Source organism: Balaenoptera ricei, chromosome 4 (genome assembly GCF_028023285.1).
Source record: "Balaenoptera ricei isolate mBalRic1 chromosome 4, mBalRic1.hap2, whole genome shotgun sequence".
Classification (NCBI taxonomy): Eukaryota; Metazoa; Chordata; class Mammalia; order Artiodactyla; family Balaenopteridae; genus Balaenoptera; species Balaenoptera ricei.
Window position 1 is genome coordinate 150628871 of NC_082642.1, and position 16359 is coordinate 150645229.

The 16359-nt window shown below is 41.5% G+C and overlaps 2 protein-coding genes across 5 annotated transcripts in view; both read left to right on the forward strand.

The window, feature by feature from the left end:
* Window positions 1–16359, forward strand: part of MRPS6 (mitochondrial ribosomal protein S6) — a 148611-nt gene that overhangs the window by 73645 nt on the left and 58607 nt on the right. The window contains exon 1 of one of the 2 annotated variants that reach the window (XM_059921490.1): window positions 10590–10674. The exons of the other annotated variant lie outside the window; for it this stretch is intronic. Coding sequence (XP_059777473.1) covers window positions 10630–10674 — 45 coding nt within the window. The 5' untranslated portion in view covers window positions 10590–10629. Of the gene's footprint in view, window positions 1–10589; window positions 10675–16359 lie in introns of those variants that run through there. 2 annotated transcript variants of the gene reach the window in all.
* The window catches only part of SLC5A3 (solute carrier family 5 member 3), a 34479-nt gene continuing 27799 nt past the window's right edge, over window positions 9680–16359 (forward strand). The window contains exons 1-2 of one of the 3 annotated variants that reach the window (XM_059921488.1): window positions 11058–11539; window positions 15295–15377. The gene's annotated coding sequence lies outside the window, so the exon portion shown is untranslated. Of the gene's footprint in view, window positions 10235–10584; window positions 10675–11057; window positions 11540–15294; window positions 15378–16359 lie in introns of those variants that run through there. The other 2 variants (XM_059921489.1, XM_059921484.1) reach the window with 2 other exon arrangements.

Below are 16359 nucleotides of genomic sequence, written 5' to 3' on the forward strand. Positions count from 1 at the left end.
TATGACAAACCCACAGCAAACAACGTTCTCAATGGTGAAAAACTGAAACCATTTCCTCTAAGATCAGGATCAAGACAAGGTTGTCCACTCTCACCACTATTATTCAACATAGTTTTGGAAGTTTTAGCCACAGCAATCAGATAAGAAAAAGAAATAAAAGGAATCCAAATCGAAAAGAAGAAGTAAAGCTGTCACTGTTTGCAGATGACATGGTACTATACTTAGAGAATCCTAAGGATGCCACCAGAAAACTACTTGAGCTAATCAATGAATTTGGTAAAGTTGCAGGATACAAAATTAATGCACAGAAATCTCTTGTATTCCTATACACTAGTGAGGAAAAATCTGAAAGAGAAATTAAGGGAACACTCCCATTTACCATTGCAACAAAAAGAATAAAATACCTAGGAATAAACCTACCTAAGGAGACAAAAGACCTGTATGCAGAAAACTATAAGTCACTGATGAAAGAAATTAAAGATGATACAAACAGATGGAGAGATATACCATGTTCTTGGATTAGAAGAATCAACATTGTGAAATTGACTATACTACCCAAGGCAATCTACAGATTCAATGCAATCACTATCAAACTACAACTGGCTTTTTTCACAGAACTAGAACAAAAAATTTCACAATTTGTATGGAAACACAAAAGATCCTGAATAGCCAAAGCAATCTTGAGAAAGTAAAACGGAGCTGGAGGAATCAGGCTCCTGGACTTCAGGCTATACTCAAAGCTACAGTAATCAAGACAGTATGGTACTGGCACAAAAACAGAAATATAGATCAATGGAGCAGAATTGAAAGCTCAGTGGTAAACCCAGACACATATGGTCACCTTATTTTTGATAAAGGAGGCAAGAATATATAATGGAGAAAAGACAGCCTCTTCAATAAGTGGTGCTGGGAAAACTGGACAGCTACATGTAAAGGAATGAAATTAGAACACTCCCTAAAACCATACAGAAAAATAAACTCAAAATGTTTTAAAGACCTAAATGTAAGGCCAGACACTATAAAACTCTTAGAGGAAAACATAGGCAGAACACTCTATGACATAAATCACAGCAAGATCCTTTTGGACCTACTTCGTAGAGAAATGGAAATAATAACAAAAATAAACATATGGGACCTAATGAAACTTAAAAGTTTTTGGACAGCAAAGGAAAACGTAAACAAGATGAAAAGACAACCCTCAGAATGGGAGAAAATATTTGCAAATGAAGCAACTGACAAAGGATTAATCTCCAAAATATACAAGCAGCTCATGCAGCTCAATATCCAACAAACAAAAAACCCAATCCAAAAATGGGCAGAAGACCTAAATAGACATTTCTCCCAAGAAGATATACAGATTGCCAACAAACATATGAAAGAATGCTCAACATCACTAATCATTAGAGAAATGCAAATCAAAACTACAATGAGGTATCACCTCACACCGGTCAGAATGGCCATCATCAAAAAATCTACAAACAATAAATGCTGGAGAGGGTGTGGAGAAAAGGGAACCCTCTTACACTGTTGGTGGGAATGTAAATTGATACAGCCACTATGGAGAACAGTATGGAGGTTCCTTAAAAAACTAAAAATGGAACTACCATATGACCCAGCAATCCCACTACTGGCATATACCCTGAGAAAAGCATAATTCAAAGAGTCATGTACCACAATGTTCAGTGCAGCTCCATTTACTATAGCCAGGACATGGAAGCAACCTAAGTGTCCATCGACAGATGAATGGATAAAGAAGATGTGGCACATATATACAATGGAATATTACTCAGCCATAAAAAGAAACAAAATTGAGTTATTTGTAGTGAGGTGGATGGATCTAGAGTGTGTCATACGGAGTGAAGTAAGTCAGAAAGAGAAAAACAAATACCGTATGCTAACACATATATATGGAATCTGAAAGAAAAAAGAAAAAAAACGGTTCTGAAGAACATAGGGGCAGGACAGGAATAAAGACACAGATGTAGAGAATGGACTTGAGGACACAGGGAAGGGAAAGGGTAAGCTGGGACGACGTGAGAGAGTGCCATGGACTTATATATACTACCAAATGTAAAATAGATAGCTAGTGGGAAGCATCTGCATAACACAGGGAAATCTGCTCAGTACTTTGTGACCACCTAAAGGGTGGGATAGGGAGGGTGGGAGGGAGACGCAAGAGGGAGGAGATATGTGGATATATGTATATGTAGAGCTGATTCACTTTGTTATAAAGCAGAAACTAACACACCATTTTAAAGCAATTATACTCCAATAAAGATGTTAAAAAAAAAAAGGAGAACACCTGTGGGCCTGCAATAGGCAGTTGGGGATACTTCACAATAATGTTAGAAGAAAAACTAACTGCTTCAGTAAGTGGAGATGCAGGAAGTAGTTTGTCTTTTTAAAGTCATAAAGTTAAAAAATACATTAAGCATTTCTTTCCTAAAAAAAAGATATTGTGCTAAGGAGAACATCTCCCACAAACATCCCATAATTTATTTGCAGGCGAGGGTAGGCAAGGGTGCAAGTAAGAGAACATTCCATTTTAGGCAAACTTTACTTTATCTTTTGTTTTTTTTCTTATAAGTGGAGTCCAAATTTGAGCTGCACCCACACGCCCCCCCCAAAAAAACCCCTTATTTTTTCAAGATTAAAAAAATAACTTGTAAATTGGGGAATTAAAAGAGAGGAAAATGTTTAGGGAACTCCCCAAATGCCTGACCTAACAATATATGTAGCACACAGGATTTCATTCTGCAAGGCACACAACCAAGAGCACATGCAAGCTGACGGGGTGAGAGAGGTAAAGATTAGTCTAGATATTTCCTAGAGGCTTGCTGAGAAGACAGAAAGAATCACAGGCAAATCAACAAGGCTGAAAGGATCTAAAAGGGTGGGCAAGGCTGTGGGTAGGGGGTTTAGGAAATACCACCGGTACACTGGTAAATCATTTAAAAACAAAATAAGTGTGAAATGTTGTCACTTGGGTGTGGGCCGTCGGATGAGGAACAAAGGTACATACTGAGCAGCCAGGCGGAGAAACAGGATTTTACAGGTCCATGTTCCCGGAGCAATTAGCGATGGAACAATCTCAGGTGTTAGTGAAGTGAGATGCAGGATGGGGAGCTCACATTTGCCAGAAATGGTGGCTCCCTTTCATCAGTGAGAAGATGATAGGCTGATGAGAGTGATGATTGACAGCCTTAAATATGACTTGATTCCACCGAGGGATTATTTTCTCTGTTGATTGAAAACATTCACATTTCTTCACTTTCTGAGGGTTGTATTTAGAGACACAGGACTCTTTTTGAGATATCTTAGAGAATTAATGATCTAGTGTGACTCAAGGTCAAGTCTCATTATACAGTAATATAAAATAAAAGGGTAAAGGTGATTAAACTGACGTAGGGCATAAGCTGAGGTTACTTTTTTGAAATAGGATCAGATTTTGACTTCTTATTTTTTCTTTTCTATTCCCTCTCATAAAAACTTACTTGAAAATGTATTATAATTTCTGGCTAATCAAATCTTAAACGTATACCATATCAAATCTTCAGGAGACTCTAAATTACAGAGTAATTTTTTTTTCTTGTAGAACTGAAACTGTGCTCTTTGACTAACTAATACCTCCTCTTTCTCCTGCTTCTCCCAGCTCCTCCCAATCACTATTCAACTCTCTGCTTCTATGCGTTTGACTATTTTAGATGCCTCATATAAGTGGTATCATATAGTATTTGTCTTTCTGTGTCTGGATTATTTCACTTACATAACGTCCTCCAGGTTCACCCATGTTGTCACAAATGGCAAAATTTCCTTCTTTTTAAAGGCTGAATAATGTCCCATTTACCACATCTTCTTTATCCACTCATGGACATTTGGACTGCTTTCCTGTCTTGGCTGTTATGAATAATGCTACAATGAACATGGGAGTGCAGATATCTCATTAACATCTTGATTTCAATTCCTTTAGATATATAATCAGAAGAAGGATTGCTGGATCATATGGGAGTTTTATTTTTAATCTTTTGAGGAGCCTCCATACCATTTTCTATAGTGGCTGCACCAATTTACATTCTCACCAGTAGTGTACAGGGTTCCCTTTTCTCCACACCCTCGCGATACTTGTTGTCTCTTGACTTTTCGGTAATAGTTATTCTAACAGGTGTGAGGTGATATCTCATTGTGGCTTTGATTTGCATTTCCTAGATGATTAGTGATATCAAGCTCCTCTTCATGTACTTGTTGGTCATTTGCATGCCTTCTGCAGAGAAATGTCTATTAAGTTCCTTTGCCCATTTTAAAATCAGGTTATTATTTATTTATTTAGTGCTGTGAATAGTATGAGTTTCTTATATATTTGGATATTAACACCTTATTAGATATATAGTTTGCAAATATTTGCTCCCATTCTGTAGGTTTCTTTTTCATTTTGTTGATTATTTCCTTTGCTGTGCAGAGGCTTTTTAGTTTAATGCAATCCCATTTGTCTATCTTTGCTCTTGGTGTCATATCCAAGAAATTATTACCAAGGCCAATGTCAAGGAGCTTCTTCCCTATGTTTTCTTCTAGGAGTTTTATGGTTTCAAGTTTACATGTACATCTTTAACCTATTTTGAGTTGATTTGTGTGTGTGTGTGTGTGTGTGTGTGTGTGTGGTGTAAGACAAGTCCAATTTTATTCCTTTGCAAGTGAATATCCTGTTTTTCCAGCACTATATGTTAAAGAGACTATCCTTTTCCCATTGTGTATTTTTAGACCCTTGTTGAAGATCATCCATTGACCTTATATGTGTGGGTCTATTTCTGTGCTCTCTATTCTGTTCCATTGGTCTGTATGTCTGTTTTTATGCTGGTACTGTTTTGATTACTATAACTTTGTAATACAGTTTGAAATCAGGAATTATAATACCTCCAGCTTTGTTCTTCTTGCTCAAAATTGCTTTGGCTATTCAGGGTTTTTTTGAAATTCCACATGAATTTTAGGATTCTTTAAAGAAATTCTCTAAAAATTGTCATTGAGATTTTGACAGGGATTGCACTGAATCTGTAGATTGCTCTGGGAACTATTGGCATTTTAACAATATTAATTCTTCCAACCCATGAACATGGATATCTTTCCATTTATTTGTGTCTGCTTTAATTTGTTTCATCAGTGTTTTGTAGTTTTCCATATACAGATATTTCACCTTTTTGGTTAAGCTTATTCTTAAGAATCAGAGCAATTTTTAAAATTTATACATGGATACTGAAGAAATATTTTATAATTCTCAATGATGACTATACATTGCACAAAAATCTTTTTTGGTGAATTTACATTTATAGTTACAGTAGGAAGACACTAAATTTGCAGCAGCATTCTGTATGATTTTATTATTATTTTTAAATGAACCCGCCAGCATTCTGCAACTGTGCTTAAAAAAAAAAAAAAAAAAGTTGAAGGGGTTTAAAGTTTATTAACAACAACAAAAGATGGAACAGTAAACAGCTACTGAACATGGGATACTTCCTTATCTACAAGTTTCACTGCAGAAGGCCTGTTTTAATCAGCATTTCAAATAATCAAAGGAGAGTTCCCTCTATGCCTACTTTCTGCAGGGCTTTTATCAAAAATGGGTGTTGAATTTTGTCGAAAGCTTTCTCTGCATCTATTGAGATGATCATATGGTTTTTCTCCTTCAATTTGTTAATATGATGTATCACGTTGATTGATTTGCGTATATTGAAGAATACTTGCATTCCTGGAATAAACCCCACTTGATCATGGTGTATGATCTTTTTAACATGCTGTTGGATTCTGTTTGCTAGTATTTTGTTGAGGATTTTTGCATCTATGTTCATCAGTGATATTGGCCTGTAGTTTTCTTTCTGTGTGACATCTTTGTCTGGTTTTGGTATCAGGGTGATGGTGGCCTCGTAGAATGAGTTGGGGAGTGCTCCTCCCTCTGCAATATTTTGGAAGCATTTGAGAAGGATAGGTGTTAGCTCTTCTCTAAATGTTTGATAGAATTCTCCTGTGAAGCCATCTGGTCCTGGGCTTTTGTTTGTTGGAAGATTAGAGGGAACTTTCCTCAACATAATAAAGGCCATATATGACAAACCCACAGCCAACATTGTCCTCAATGGTGAAAAACTGAAACCATTTCCACTAAGATCAGGAACAAGACAAGGTTGTCCACTCTCACCACTATTATTCAACATAGTTTTGGAAGTTTTAGCCACAGCAATCAGAGAAGAAAAAGAAATAAAAGGAATCCAAATCGAAAAGAAGAAGTAAAGCTGTCACTGTTTGCAGATGACATGATACTATACATAGAGAATCCTAAAGATGCTACCAGAAAACTACTAGAGCTAATCAATGCATTTGGTAAAGTAGCAGGATACAAAATTAATGCACAGAAATCTCTTGCATTCCTATACACCAATGATGAAAAATTTGAAAGTGAAATTAAGAAAACACTCCCGTTTACCACTGCAACAAAAAGACTAAAATATCTAGGAATAAACCTACCTAAGGAGACAAAAGACCTGTATGCAGAAAATTATAAGACACTGATGAAAGAAATTAAAGATGATACAAATAGATGGAGAGATATATCATGTTCCTGGACTGGAAGAATCAACATTGTGAAAATGACTCTACTACCCAAAGCAATCTACAGATTCAATGCAATCCCTATCAAACTACCAATGGCATTTTTCACAGAACTAGAACAAAAAATTTCACAATTTGTATGGAAACACAGAAGACCCCGAATAGCCAAAGCAATCTTGAGAACGAAAAATGGAGCTGGAGGAATCAGGCTCCCTGACTTCAGACTATATTACAAAGCTACAGTAATCAAGACAGTTTGGTACTGGCACAAAAACAGAAACATAGATCAATGGAACAGGATTGAAAGCCCAGAGATAAACCCACGCACATATGGTCACCTTATCTTTGATAAAGGAGGCAAGCATATACAGTGGAGAAAAGACAGCCTCTTCAATAAGTGGTGCTGGGAAAACTGGACAGCTACATGTAAAGGAATGAAATTAGAACACTCCCTGACACCATACACAAAAATAAACTCAAAATGGATTAAAGACCTAAGTGTAAGGCCAGACACTATAAAACTCTTAGAGGAAAACATAGGCAGAACACTCTATGACATAAATCACAGCAAGATCCTTTTTGACCCAACTCCTAGAGAAATGGAAATAAAAACACAAATAAACAAATGGGACCTAATGAAACTTAAAAGCTTTTGCACAGCAAAGGAAACCATAAACAAGACCAAAAGACAACCCTCAGAATGGGAGAAAATATTTGCAAATGAAGCAACTGACAGAGGATTAATCTCCAAGATTTACAAGCAGCTCATGCAGCTCATGCAGCTCAATAACAAAAAAACAAACAACCCAATCCAAAAATGGGCAGAAGACCTAAATAGACATTTCTCCAAAGAAGATATACAGATTGCCAACAGACACATGAAAGAATGCTCAACATCATTAATCATTAGAGAAATGCAAATCAAAACTACAATGAGATATCATCTCACACCGGTCAGAATGGCCATCATCAAAAAATCTAGAAACAATAAATGCTGGAGAGGGTGTGGAGCAAAGGGAACACTCTTGCACTGTTGGTGGGAATTTAAATTGATACAGCCACTATGGAGAACAGTATGGAGGTTCCTTAAAAAACTACAAATAGAACTACCATACGACCCAGCAATCCCACTACTGGGCATATACCCTGAGAAAACCATAATTCAAAAAGAGTCATGTACCAAAATGTTCATTGCAGCTCTATTTACAATAGCCAGGACATGGAAGCAACCTAAGTGTCCATCATCGGATGAATGGATAAAGAAGATGTGGCACATATATACAATGGAATATTACTCAGCCATAAAAAGAAATGAAATGGAGGTATTTGTAGTGAGATGGATGGAGTTAGAGTCTGTCATACAGAGTGAAGTCAGAAAGAGAAAAACAAATACAGTATGCTAACACATATATATGGAATCTAAGGAAAAAAAAAAAAAAAAGGCCATGAAGAACCTAGTGGCAAGACGGGAATAAAGACACAGACGTACTAGAGAATGGACTTGAGGATATGGGGAGGGGGTGGGGTGAGATGTGACAGGGTGAGAGAGTGTCATGGACATATATACACTACCAAACGTAAAATAGATAGCTAGTGGGAAGCAGCCACATAGCACAGGCAGATCAGCTCGGTGCTTTGTGATCACCTAGAGGGGTGGGACAGGGACGGTGGGAGGGAGGGAGACGCAAGAGGGAGGAGATATGGGAACATACGTATATGTATAACTGATTCACTTTGTTATAAAGCAGAAACTAACACACCATTGTAAAGCAATTATACTCCAATAAAGATGTTTTTTAAAAAAAAACAAAACAAAAACAAATAAACAAAGGAGCAGGATGTTCCTTTTTCTCCTTTTCAGAAGAAATGGAATGAGGCCTCAGGCAGCCACCAGCTTGGGAGAGTTGGGGGTGCTGAGTGCGTTGAAGCATTAGGCAGTCGGGCTGATTTCCTTATGCTACTTCTCAGGTTAGAGCGAGGAGGAGAAGCAGCGGACAGATTCTCACTCACCCCTGGGCACCGGGGGAAACTGTGGCGCTTCCCCGGTGGAATGCTAAAAGTTGAAGTCAGCTCATGGTATTGCCCTGGTCTTTGGCTCAGCATATTCCTTTGGGGTCCACATTTTCTCATGCAAATGGGGACATGTGATTGATGACAGGAGGGACAGTTGAAGTAGGGACCATCCTGGGAAACCTGTAACTCACTTCTGAAGGTCCAGAAAATTCCTTACTTCCTTATTTTATTTATTTACAATATTCTACTCTTTATATCCAAAGGCGAAATTACACTAACCAGGTAATTTGTATTAATACTTCTATGGTTTCTCTTCGGAAGAATACGTGTGGTGGAGTAGTCCACGAAAGGAAAATGTTAAAATCCAGGTATCACAGAAGAGTCTGTGTTCAAACCATCCTTATCTCTGGTGATGGATGGGAGGTTGGGGATGAGAAATAGTAAGGTGTCTGGATAAGGTGACAAAGGGCCTCATTCTTGGTTCACCCAGAGTACATCTACTGAATAAGAGTATGAGCTCAGTCGCCATATAGTCTGGATCCAAACTTTGTCTCTATTGCTATCATAACCTTTGCGTGCCTGTATTTCTAAATCCCTAAAGTGGGGTTAAAAATAGTTCTTGCCTCATTGCAATGTAAAAATCGTAGCGTGGTGCCTGATCCATAGTTAGTGCTAAGTTTCACCTATTATTAAAGCACTTAAAAGTTGACAGACATTTCGCCTACAGACCCTTTTAATGGGGCAAGCATGGGCAGAGGCTACAGTTGCAGGGGATTCCATCTCTAAAGAGTGCAGCTGGAGAAAAATGCATTTAGTACAACTCCTGCCAGGGAGAGTACAGCCAACGGCTGGAGGGAGGTGAGCTCTGCGTTCGTGCTTGCGGGGGTAAGGGGTACGCAGGATGAGGCTCCACTCCTTCCAGGGCACGCACGATCCCGGACAGTTACTAAGTGGCTTTCCAAGCATTCAGCTGGTTCTCTAAATGAACGCCCAGTACACATTTGGGCCAAAGTCTTAGCCTATCCTTAGCAACAACACGTGGGTCAGACCGTGCTCATAAAACAACAAATGCCGGTCTGTGCAGGCATCGCTCTCAGCGGTTGAAGAGCATCAACTCACTCAGACGCATCACAGCCCTGTGAAGTAGGTGCCCTTCACATCCCCTTTTTGTAGGAGCCTGCCCAAGGTCAGGCAGCCGGCGAGGGATGGGCACGATCCGAACCCGGCGGCCCACCGCCTGCGCCTGGCGCCCACTTCGCCGGGGAAGGGGCCCCGGGAAGCCGCGCCAGCAGCCGCACTGGAACGGAGAGCTGTGGGCAAGGGCGCGAGGGCTAGCCGGCCCCCCCGCCCCCGCTATCCCCCGCGGAGTGCGGGTGGGAGACGCAGACCGAAGCGGGAACGTTCTGGAACCCGGGTGCGCGGCCGGGGGCGGGGAGAGCCCCTGGTCCGGCCGAGATCCCGCAAGGAGCAGCGTAGCCACGGAGCAGGCCCCTCGCACCGAGAAGTCGCGGGGTAGAGGCGCGCGCACGAGCCAGACCGCACCGCAGCGCACGCGCACACGGGGGCGCAGGCTCGCCCGCCGCCCAGGATGAGACGGAAGGCATGGAAAGTTCCAGCTGGTTCGAGAACTGTACGTAGCAAGCGCGGCGGCTGCGGCGGCGACAGGGTCGGAGGGGGCGTGCGGCTGCCGCTGGAGGCTCCCGGCCGAACCCGCGGTGCCTCCTCCCCCGCGCAGCACCTGCGGGGCCGCGGTGGGGGTCCCGGCGGGGGCCTCGGGCGGCGTGGAGCGCGGGTGTGGAGGGGGGCGGCGCAGCCGCCTTACGGAGGGGGCGTGGCTCGCCGAGGGGGCGTGGCGGCTCGTCTGCGCAGCTGCCAGAGCCTTTAAGCCCGGGCTCGCTCGGCCGGAGTGTGCTTTCGCCGCCTGGGAGCCTTCCCGCCCAGCTGCCTGTGCGGTTCCCCGCGGTCCCAGCCCTCCTGCGTCCTGGGAGCCGGCTCGGTTCGGAGCCGAGAGCTGTGCGTTCGGGCATGCCCCGCTACGAGCTGGCTTTGATCCTGAAAGCCATGCAGCGGGTAAGTGACCTTCCCCTCAGAGCCCGCCTTCCCGCGCGGGCGCCCTCGCAGCCGCTAGGCCGCCGCCCCCCGCCCTCCTCGCCCTCCCCGCGCGGCCGGAGGGGGCCGGGGCCGCGGGCGGCGGGCGGCGGGCGTCCGCGCTGAGGGGGCGCGTGGGGCCGACCGGCCCGGCGAGGCCGCGTGCGCGCGGCCGCGGGAGGGTGTGCCTCGCACGCGGCCGCCGGGCGGTCTGGCGGGCGGGCGGGGGACGGGGGGCGGGGCGGCCCGCGGGAGTCCAGTGGAAGGTCCGCGGGAGGACACGCGCCAGCGCCCGGCCCCGGCCCGGGTCCCGCTCCCGCCGTCGCGAAGCTGCCTCGTCGCCGGCCCCGCCGCTGCCGCCCGCTCCGGCCCCGCTCCGGCCCCGCTCCGGCCCCGCTCCGCCGCCCACCCGCCTCCGCCTCGCCTCCGCCGGCCGCCCCGGAACCGTCCGCGCTCAATAAAACCTTCTCCAAAGCGTGTTTGTGCGATTGTCTGGACCACGGTCGCGTAGAACCGGCTCTCACGTGAAAAAAAAAAATCTTTGACTTCTCGTTTTCTGACTTCAGCGACAATCCTGCTCCGGGTGCCCTTAGCCCAGTTTCATTCATCCAAGTTGTGGCCTTTTTTGCGCCTTCCGGAAGAAATTTGGCTCCCTCTGCTTTTGATTGCTGTTGAGGTAGAGGATTTCAGGTTTGGAGGGATGTTAAGCGATCCTGCAGTCCGTTCACTCCAGGTAACGCTGTGGCCGAGGACAGGGACCCGCGGCCCGGAGGCAGCTCTTCGTTCTCTGTTCTGGGTCAGGTACTCCTCAAGCCGTCGCCGAAATCCCCATTCTTCCGTGAATTCGGTAACGTAGAGTGTGGTGTGTGCTTTTTTTTCCTCCCCCCGCCTTCCCTTCCAGGTATAATGATAAAAATGATAATAATTCGATGTTCGAACTTTGGGAAGATAGCGTCCTACAGCGCCAGAGGCTTGGGCACATTCTATGTTTTGGGTCAGTTTTGAAAAGGAGCTGTTAGGAAGTTAAGCCTGGGGTCTTGGTCCAAGCGCTGTTGAAACGCTGCCAATCACAGAGCATTAGAAAATCGTTCCGTTCTTTGCACACTGTAAAGTGGAAAAGACACCAGTGTCTCTTGATCAGGTCTGGAGAGTCTGGTCAGGCGTGCCATTGTGTCCCCAAGCTTGTTCTCCCTGAATTTGGGGGAAGGTAAGATTGCATTGTTCAACCTCCTGAGTATTGCCGCTTTCTTGGCCCTCTTCCCTCTATACTGAAATACGCTGCTTAAAGAGAATGGGAACAATGAAGAAAAGAAAAGCATAGTGTTAAAAAGGAAACATTTAAAATTATGTGGCAGTTGTTTAAGTCCTCCCTTTAAGTTACGTGTTTTAGGAGCTATCAGAACCTGGGAAATGGAGATGCTGAAATTTCTTTTGTTTCACCTTGTTTTAGGGAGAAAACAAGTATCATTAAACAATGTATTTGAGTCAACGTATAGACATAGTATTTGTTCATTCCATAAACCTTTGGAATGAAAATTCAGAACTCTTCTTTGTCTTTAGCATAGCTGCCAAGTACTGTACATTTGTTAACAGAGCTTCAAGTATGTTAGTTAAATGTATTTCCTCTGTGTTCCATTTTTTTTTTTTTTTTTGGTATCCTGTAACAACCAGGATTCACAATCTTTGGTGTGGATCATACATTTCTTACTCCAGTTCAGATAAGCCACATAGTACAGTTTGGTTAAAATAATAATTCAATTAACCTTCCTTGAAATCCTGGCGAGGTTGGGCAGGGGCCCTTTGCAAATAATCAAGGTGAACTCCTCCCTGGAGGCGGAGGCCTCCATGGCTACAGATAAGGATATTGTAACAATGATGAAGTTGTGTTGAAGAGATCCTTGACCTAAATAAAGTAAGATTAAACAACAACAAATTTCTCTTTTTGTATTCATAAAACCTGTTTTTGAGTAGGTTGTCAATGGGTAACGAACACAAAGACTTACTGGTTTTGAACAGTTTTGCTTGCTTTCCATTTGGGGAAATTGTATCCTAAAATAAGATCCATACTTTGGGGGAAATGAATGAAAAATGCCACCATGAGCTTGTATATCTCTGACAGGCTTTGGGGAAGCCTTCCTTCTAATATGCAGTGGTTTGCAGTTCCGCCTGCAGGTAGCCTATTCTATGTAACTCCTCAACTTTAAGATGCATATCTTTTATATTTTTAGATTCTGAAATGTATACCTCTTACGGTGTACCCCTTGATGACTTATTTTCCTTTCCCACCTTCCTCAGATCATTTATGTATCTTGGAATTGAGGAAATATTCTATGTTAGACAACTCTTGTAAAAGATGTGGAAGTTGCAGTCTTTTCTTGGATTCCCAGAGAGGTTTTCCTGTTTCTTTTTTGTGGTACTCTGTAGGCCTGAAGAGCATTCCTCCTCTCTTTAGGGTGAAAACTGAGCATAGAAGAGATTTTAAATTTAAGATGCAGGTACTGTGTTGAGGCTCTCACAGCATTTCTTGTGTTAAAGACCCACTGCATTGTAGCACAGACTCTTGTGGGAGTCCCCATTGGAAGATTTCAGGGTGTAGTATATAGAATGAATCTTTATTGAACTATATACAATTGTGTGTTAGTCACTTAGAAGTTTCAGTGCTGTCTTTTTCTCAGTTTGCAATTGGGAGTCCATTATAATGAATCGCTGCTTGTGTTGCGCTCTCAAGTTTGTGTACTTACGAATGTAGATACCAGCCCTCCCAAGAAGAAATTTATTTGCAGGTACCATTTAGCTTGAATTTTATTAAAACGTGTGTATGTAAAGTTGTCTTTCTGTATTCCCCCTATTTTTAGTTTAGCGTGAAAAGTAGATAAATGTGGTTAATTCCTGAAAGTTGATGCGGTAGAGTAATGGATGTTGTGAAACCAGACTTTTAAAGGTGATGACTAAAGCCATTTGAAAAGGTGGTTGCTTAGACCAGTTGTAGATCGTTAGGTAGAAGTGCCTCCAGAATAAAAAGGTATTGAAAAGTCTTGTCATAGGTCAGCATCGTAAGAGTTTTATTCCTTTCTGGCAAACACGGTTTTCAAGGCTGTAGTATGGAAGGACATAGCTGTAGAGGAAAGATCACAAGCTGCAGGGTTCCAGGCAGTCTCAGTTCAGCATATGGAAAACCTTTTCTAACAACTGAAAAAGTAACGAATTGCCTGTGAGATGGTGAGTTTTCTCTCCACCTCTGCCCTGACCTCTTGCAGTGGGAATGTTTAGGTAGGTAGAGGAGGAGGGCTCATGCATTTGGTAGGTGAGATACATGACACTGATTTCTGAGGTCCCCTGAGAGTTTGAGAAATGGCTTTTGTCCTTTGATTTCACTTTGAAATTTGATTTAACACATTGGTATTTCATTTCAGCTAGATAAAAGATAGATTGAATTGACAATTTTTGAATTTTAAAGCCACATACTGTGTTGAAAAGCTGTGTGAACTTCGTAGAAAATTTTACGTTTGGGATAGGCTCAGGAAGAGGAATTTTGAGGTTAAAAAAAGATCTATGCAGGACATTTATATATTTTGGTTACTTAGTTTAGGAACACTTTATCATGTCTTAGCACATTTGCCCAGAGGATGATCACAATTGGCATATTTAGAGTTGTGAAAGCCCTGGGAAAATATTTTTTCCTGAAGTCTTCTCATTGCTACTTAGGAATTTTTAGGAATTAAAGGTTAATGGTTTAAATAATAATTAGTTTAATTCTAAGTGAATATAGGTGTGTACAATAAAATAGCATTTATATATCCTCTTGCATAATTTTTCAAATAGGAATAAAAGTAGATAGCTACTTTGGAAATCAAATTCTTTTTCATTAAAAGAGATTTCGCAAGTTATTTTATGTTTAATATCCTTCATTTTTAATTTCATTGAAAATCAGATTATATTTTAAATTTTACGATAACATTGAAATAGTTATTTGTAAGTAAAGAGTTTTACGATGTACTGAGTTTAATTTATGACCTGGGTTTTATAAGTTTAGAAATAGAAGTGTAGTGGTATTCCTAAAACTGTACAAAGCAGTAGGTTTTCTGATAATGCAGTGAAGAGTCTCTTCTATTTCTCCTCAGTCAAGCCTTTTCAGTTAGAAAACCTGGCAAAAGTTGTGTACTCTAGAGTTGTATCCCAGGTTTAGGATCTTGTGAAAGTAATTGCTACAAAATGTTTGCATTTTAGATACTTTTTGGAGGCATAGGGTCTAATAATGAACTCAAGTATGGAACTGGCCAACCTTAGGTCATTGTAGCTTGGCTTGCTTGGCAACATTTGATAACTAGGAGCTAGTGATACTTTTGCTGTCAGTTGGTGGCAGACAGAAGTTCAAATGGAAACATATTTGTTCTAGTTGTCAGATGGCTAAGTTAGTCTCTTTTTCCTTCTGTGAGCCCTCCCTTAACAGCTTAGCTTGTAGCTTGTATCTTTAATAATCACCCTTTGTGTTTTGTCTACTTGAAATCAGACAACTTAAAATAGTTATCCAGTAATGAAAGACTTGAGCCTTTTGGGCAATGTTGTACTTTCACTTGGTACTAAAGTTTTCTTGGGTTACAGCTTATTGCCGCAGCAAGTGATTGAAGAAGGAGTCCTGTTCCTGCCCCTGAGCTTACAGCTAAGGTACAAGGAGTGGCTTGGGGGTAAGGAATCCTTCCTCACCAGACATGGTTTGTATGTATGAAGACTGCTTGTCAGAAGTTTGACATTCTGCACTAAATTCTTTGTTATTCGTGACTCACACATTCAGTACAGCTGTTTGTTGCTTTTTAGAATCTACATGTTTCATATGCAGACTGCTATTGAATCTTCTCACCTTTAGATTATAAAATCACTTTAAAGAAAACTAAGTGTGAAAGCATTGAGGAAATTCTGAAGTAATGTTTTTCATCTGGTACCTTCACTGTATTTGTAGTTCAGGTAGAATTTATCTGTTGAAGATGAGGAATACATCTTTTTAGTGGAAGGCAGTTCTAAACCAACAAGGAATGTTACCAACACATGTAGTTAATTTCTTAGGGGAATCACATTTAAGGAATTAGTCAGATTTAAAGAAATCATTCAAATTTAATGAATGTCTGGTAAGTTATCAATTTATCTAAAGGAAAAACTACCCTCAGAAGTTCAGAAAAAGACAGTTAATCCAGTCCTGTTATCCTTGTTGTACTTAGAGCAGGCGTTGGCAAACTATATGGTTCACAGGCCAAATCCAACCTGTCACCTGCATTTGTATGGCCTGTGAGCTTAAGGAAGGATTTTACATTTTTAAATAGTTGGGAAAAAATTAAGAGTATTTTATGAAAGTTATATGAAGTTCAAATATCAGAGTCCATAAATGCAGGTGTTTTGGAACATAACTCTATTCATTTGTTTATATTTATTATCTGGTCCTTTACAAAAAAAATTTGCTGACCCCTTATTTACACATAATTTCCTAGGTTCACCATTTCTCTTAGCTTCTTATGGTGCTGTTTTCTGAGATTTCTGCTTTGATTCCTTCCTTTCCCTCTATATACTGTACCTTTGCTTTCATGTGGTTTAACCTTCATATGGTTTGCCTTTTTTTTGGTAACAAGCCAAGAACTCTGGTATTTTGTACTCTTCTGTGCTGGTTATAGCCTCCTG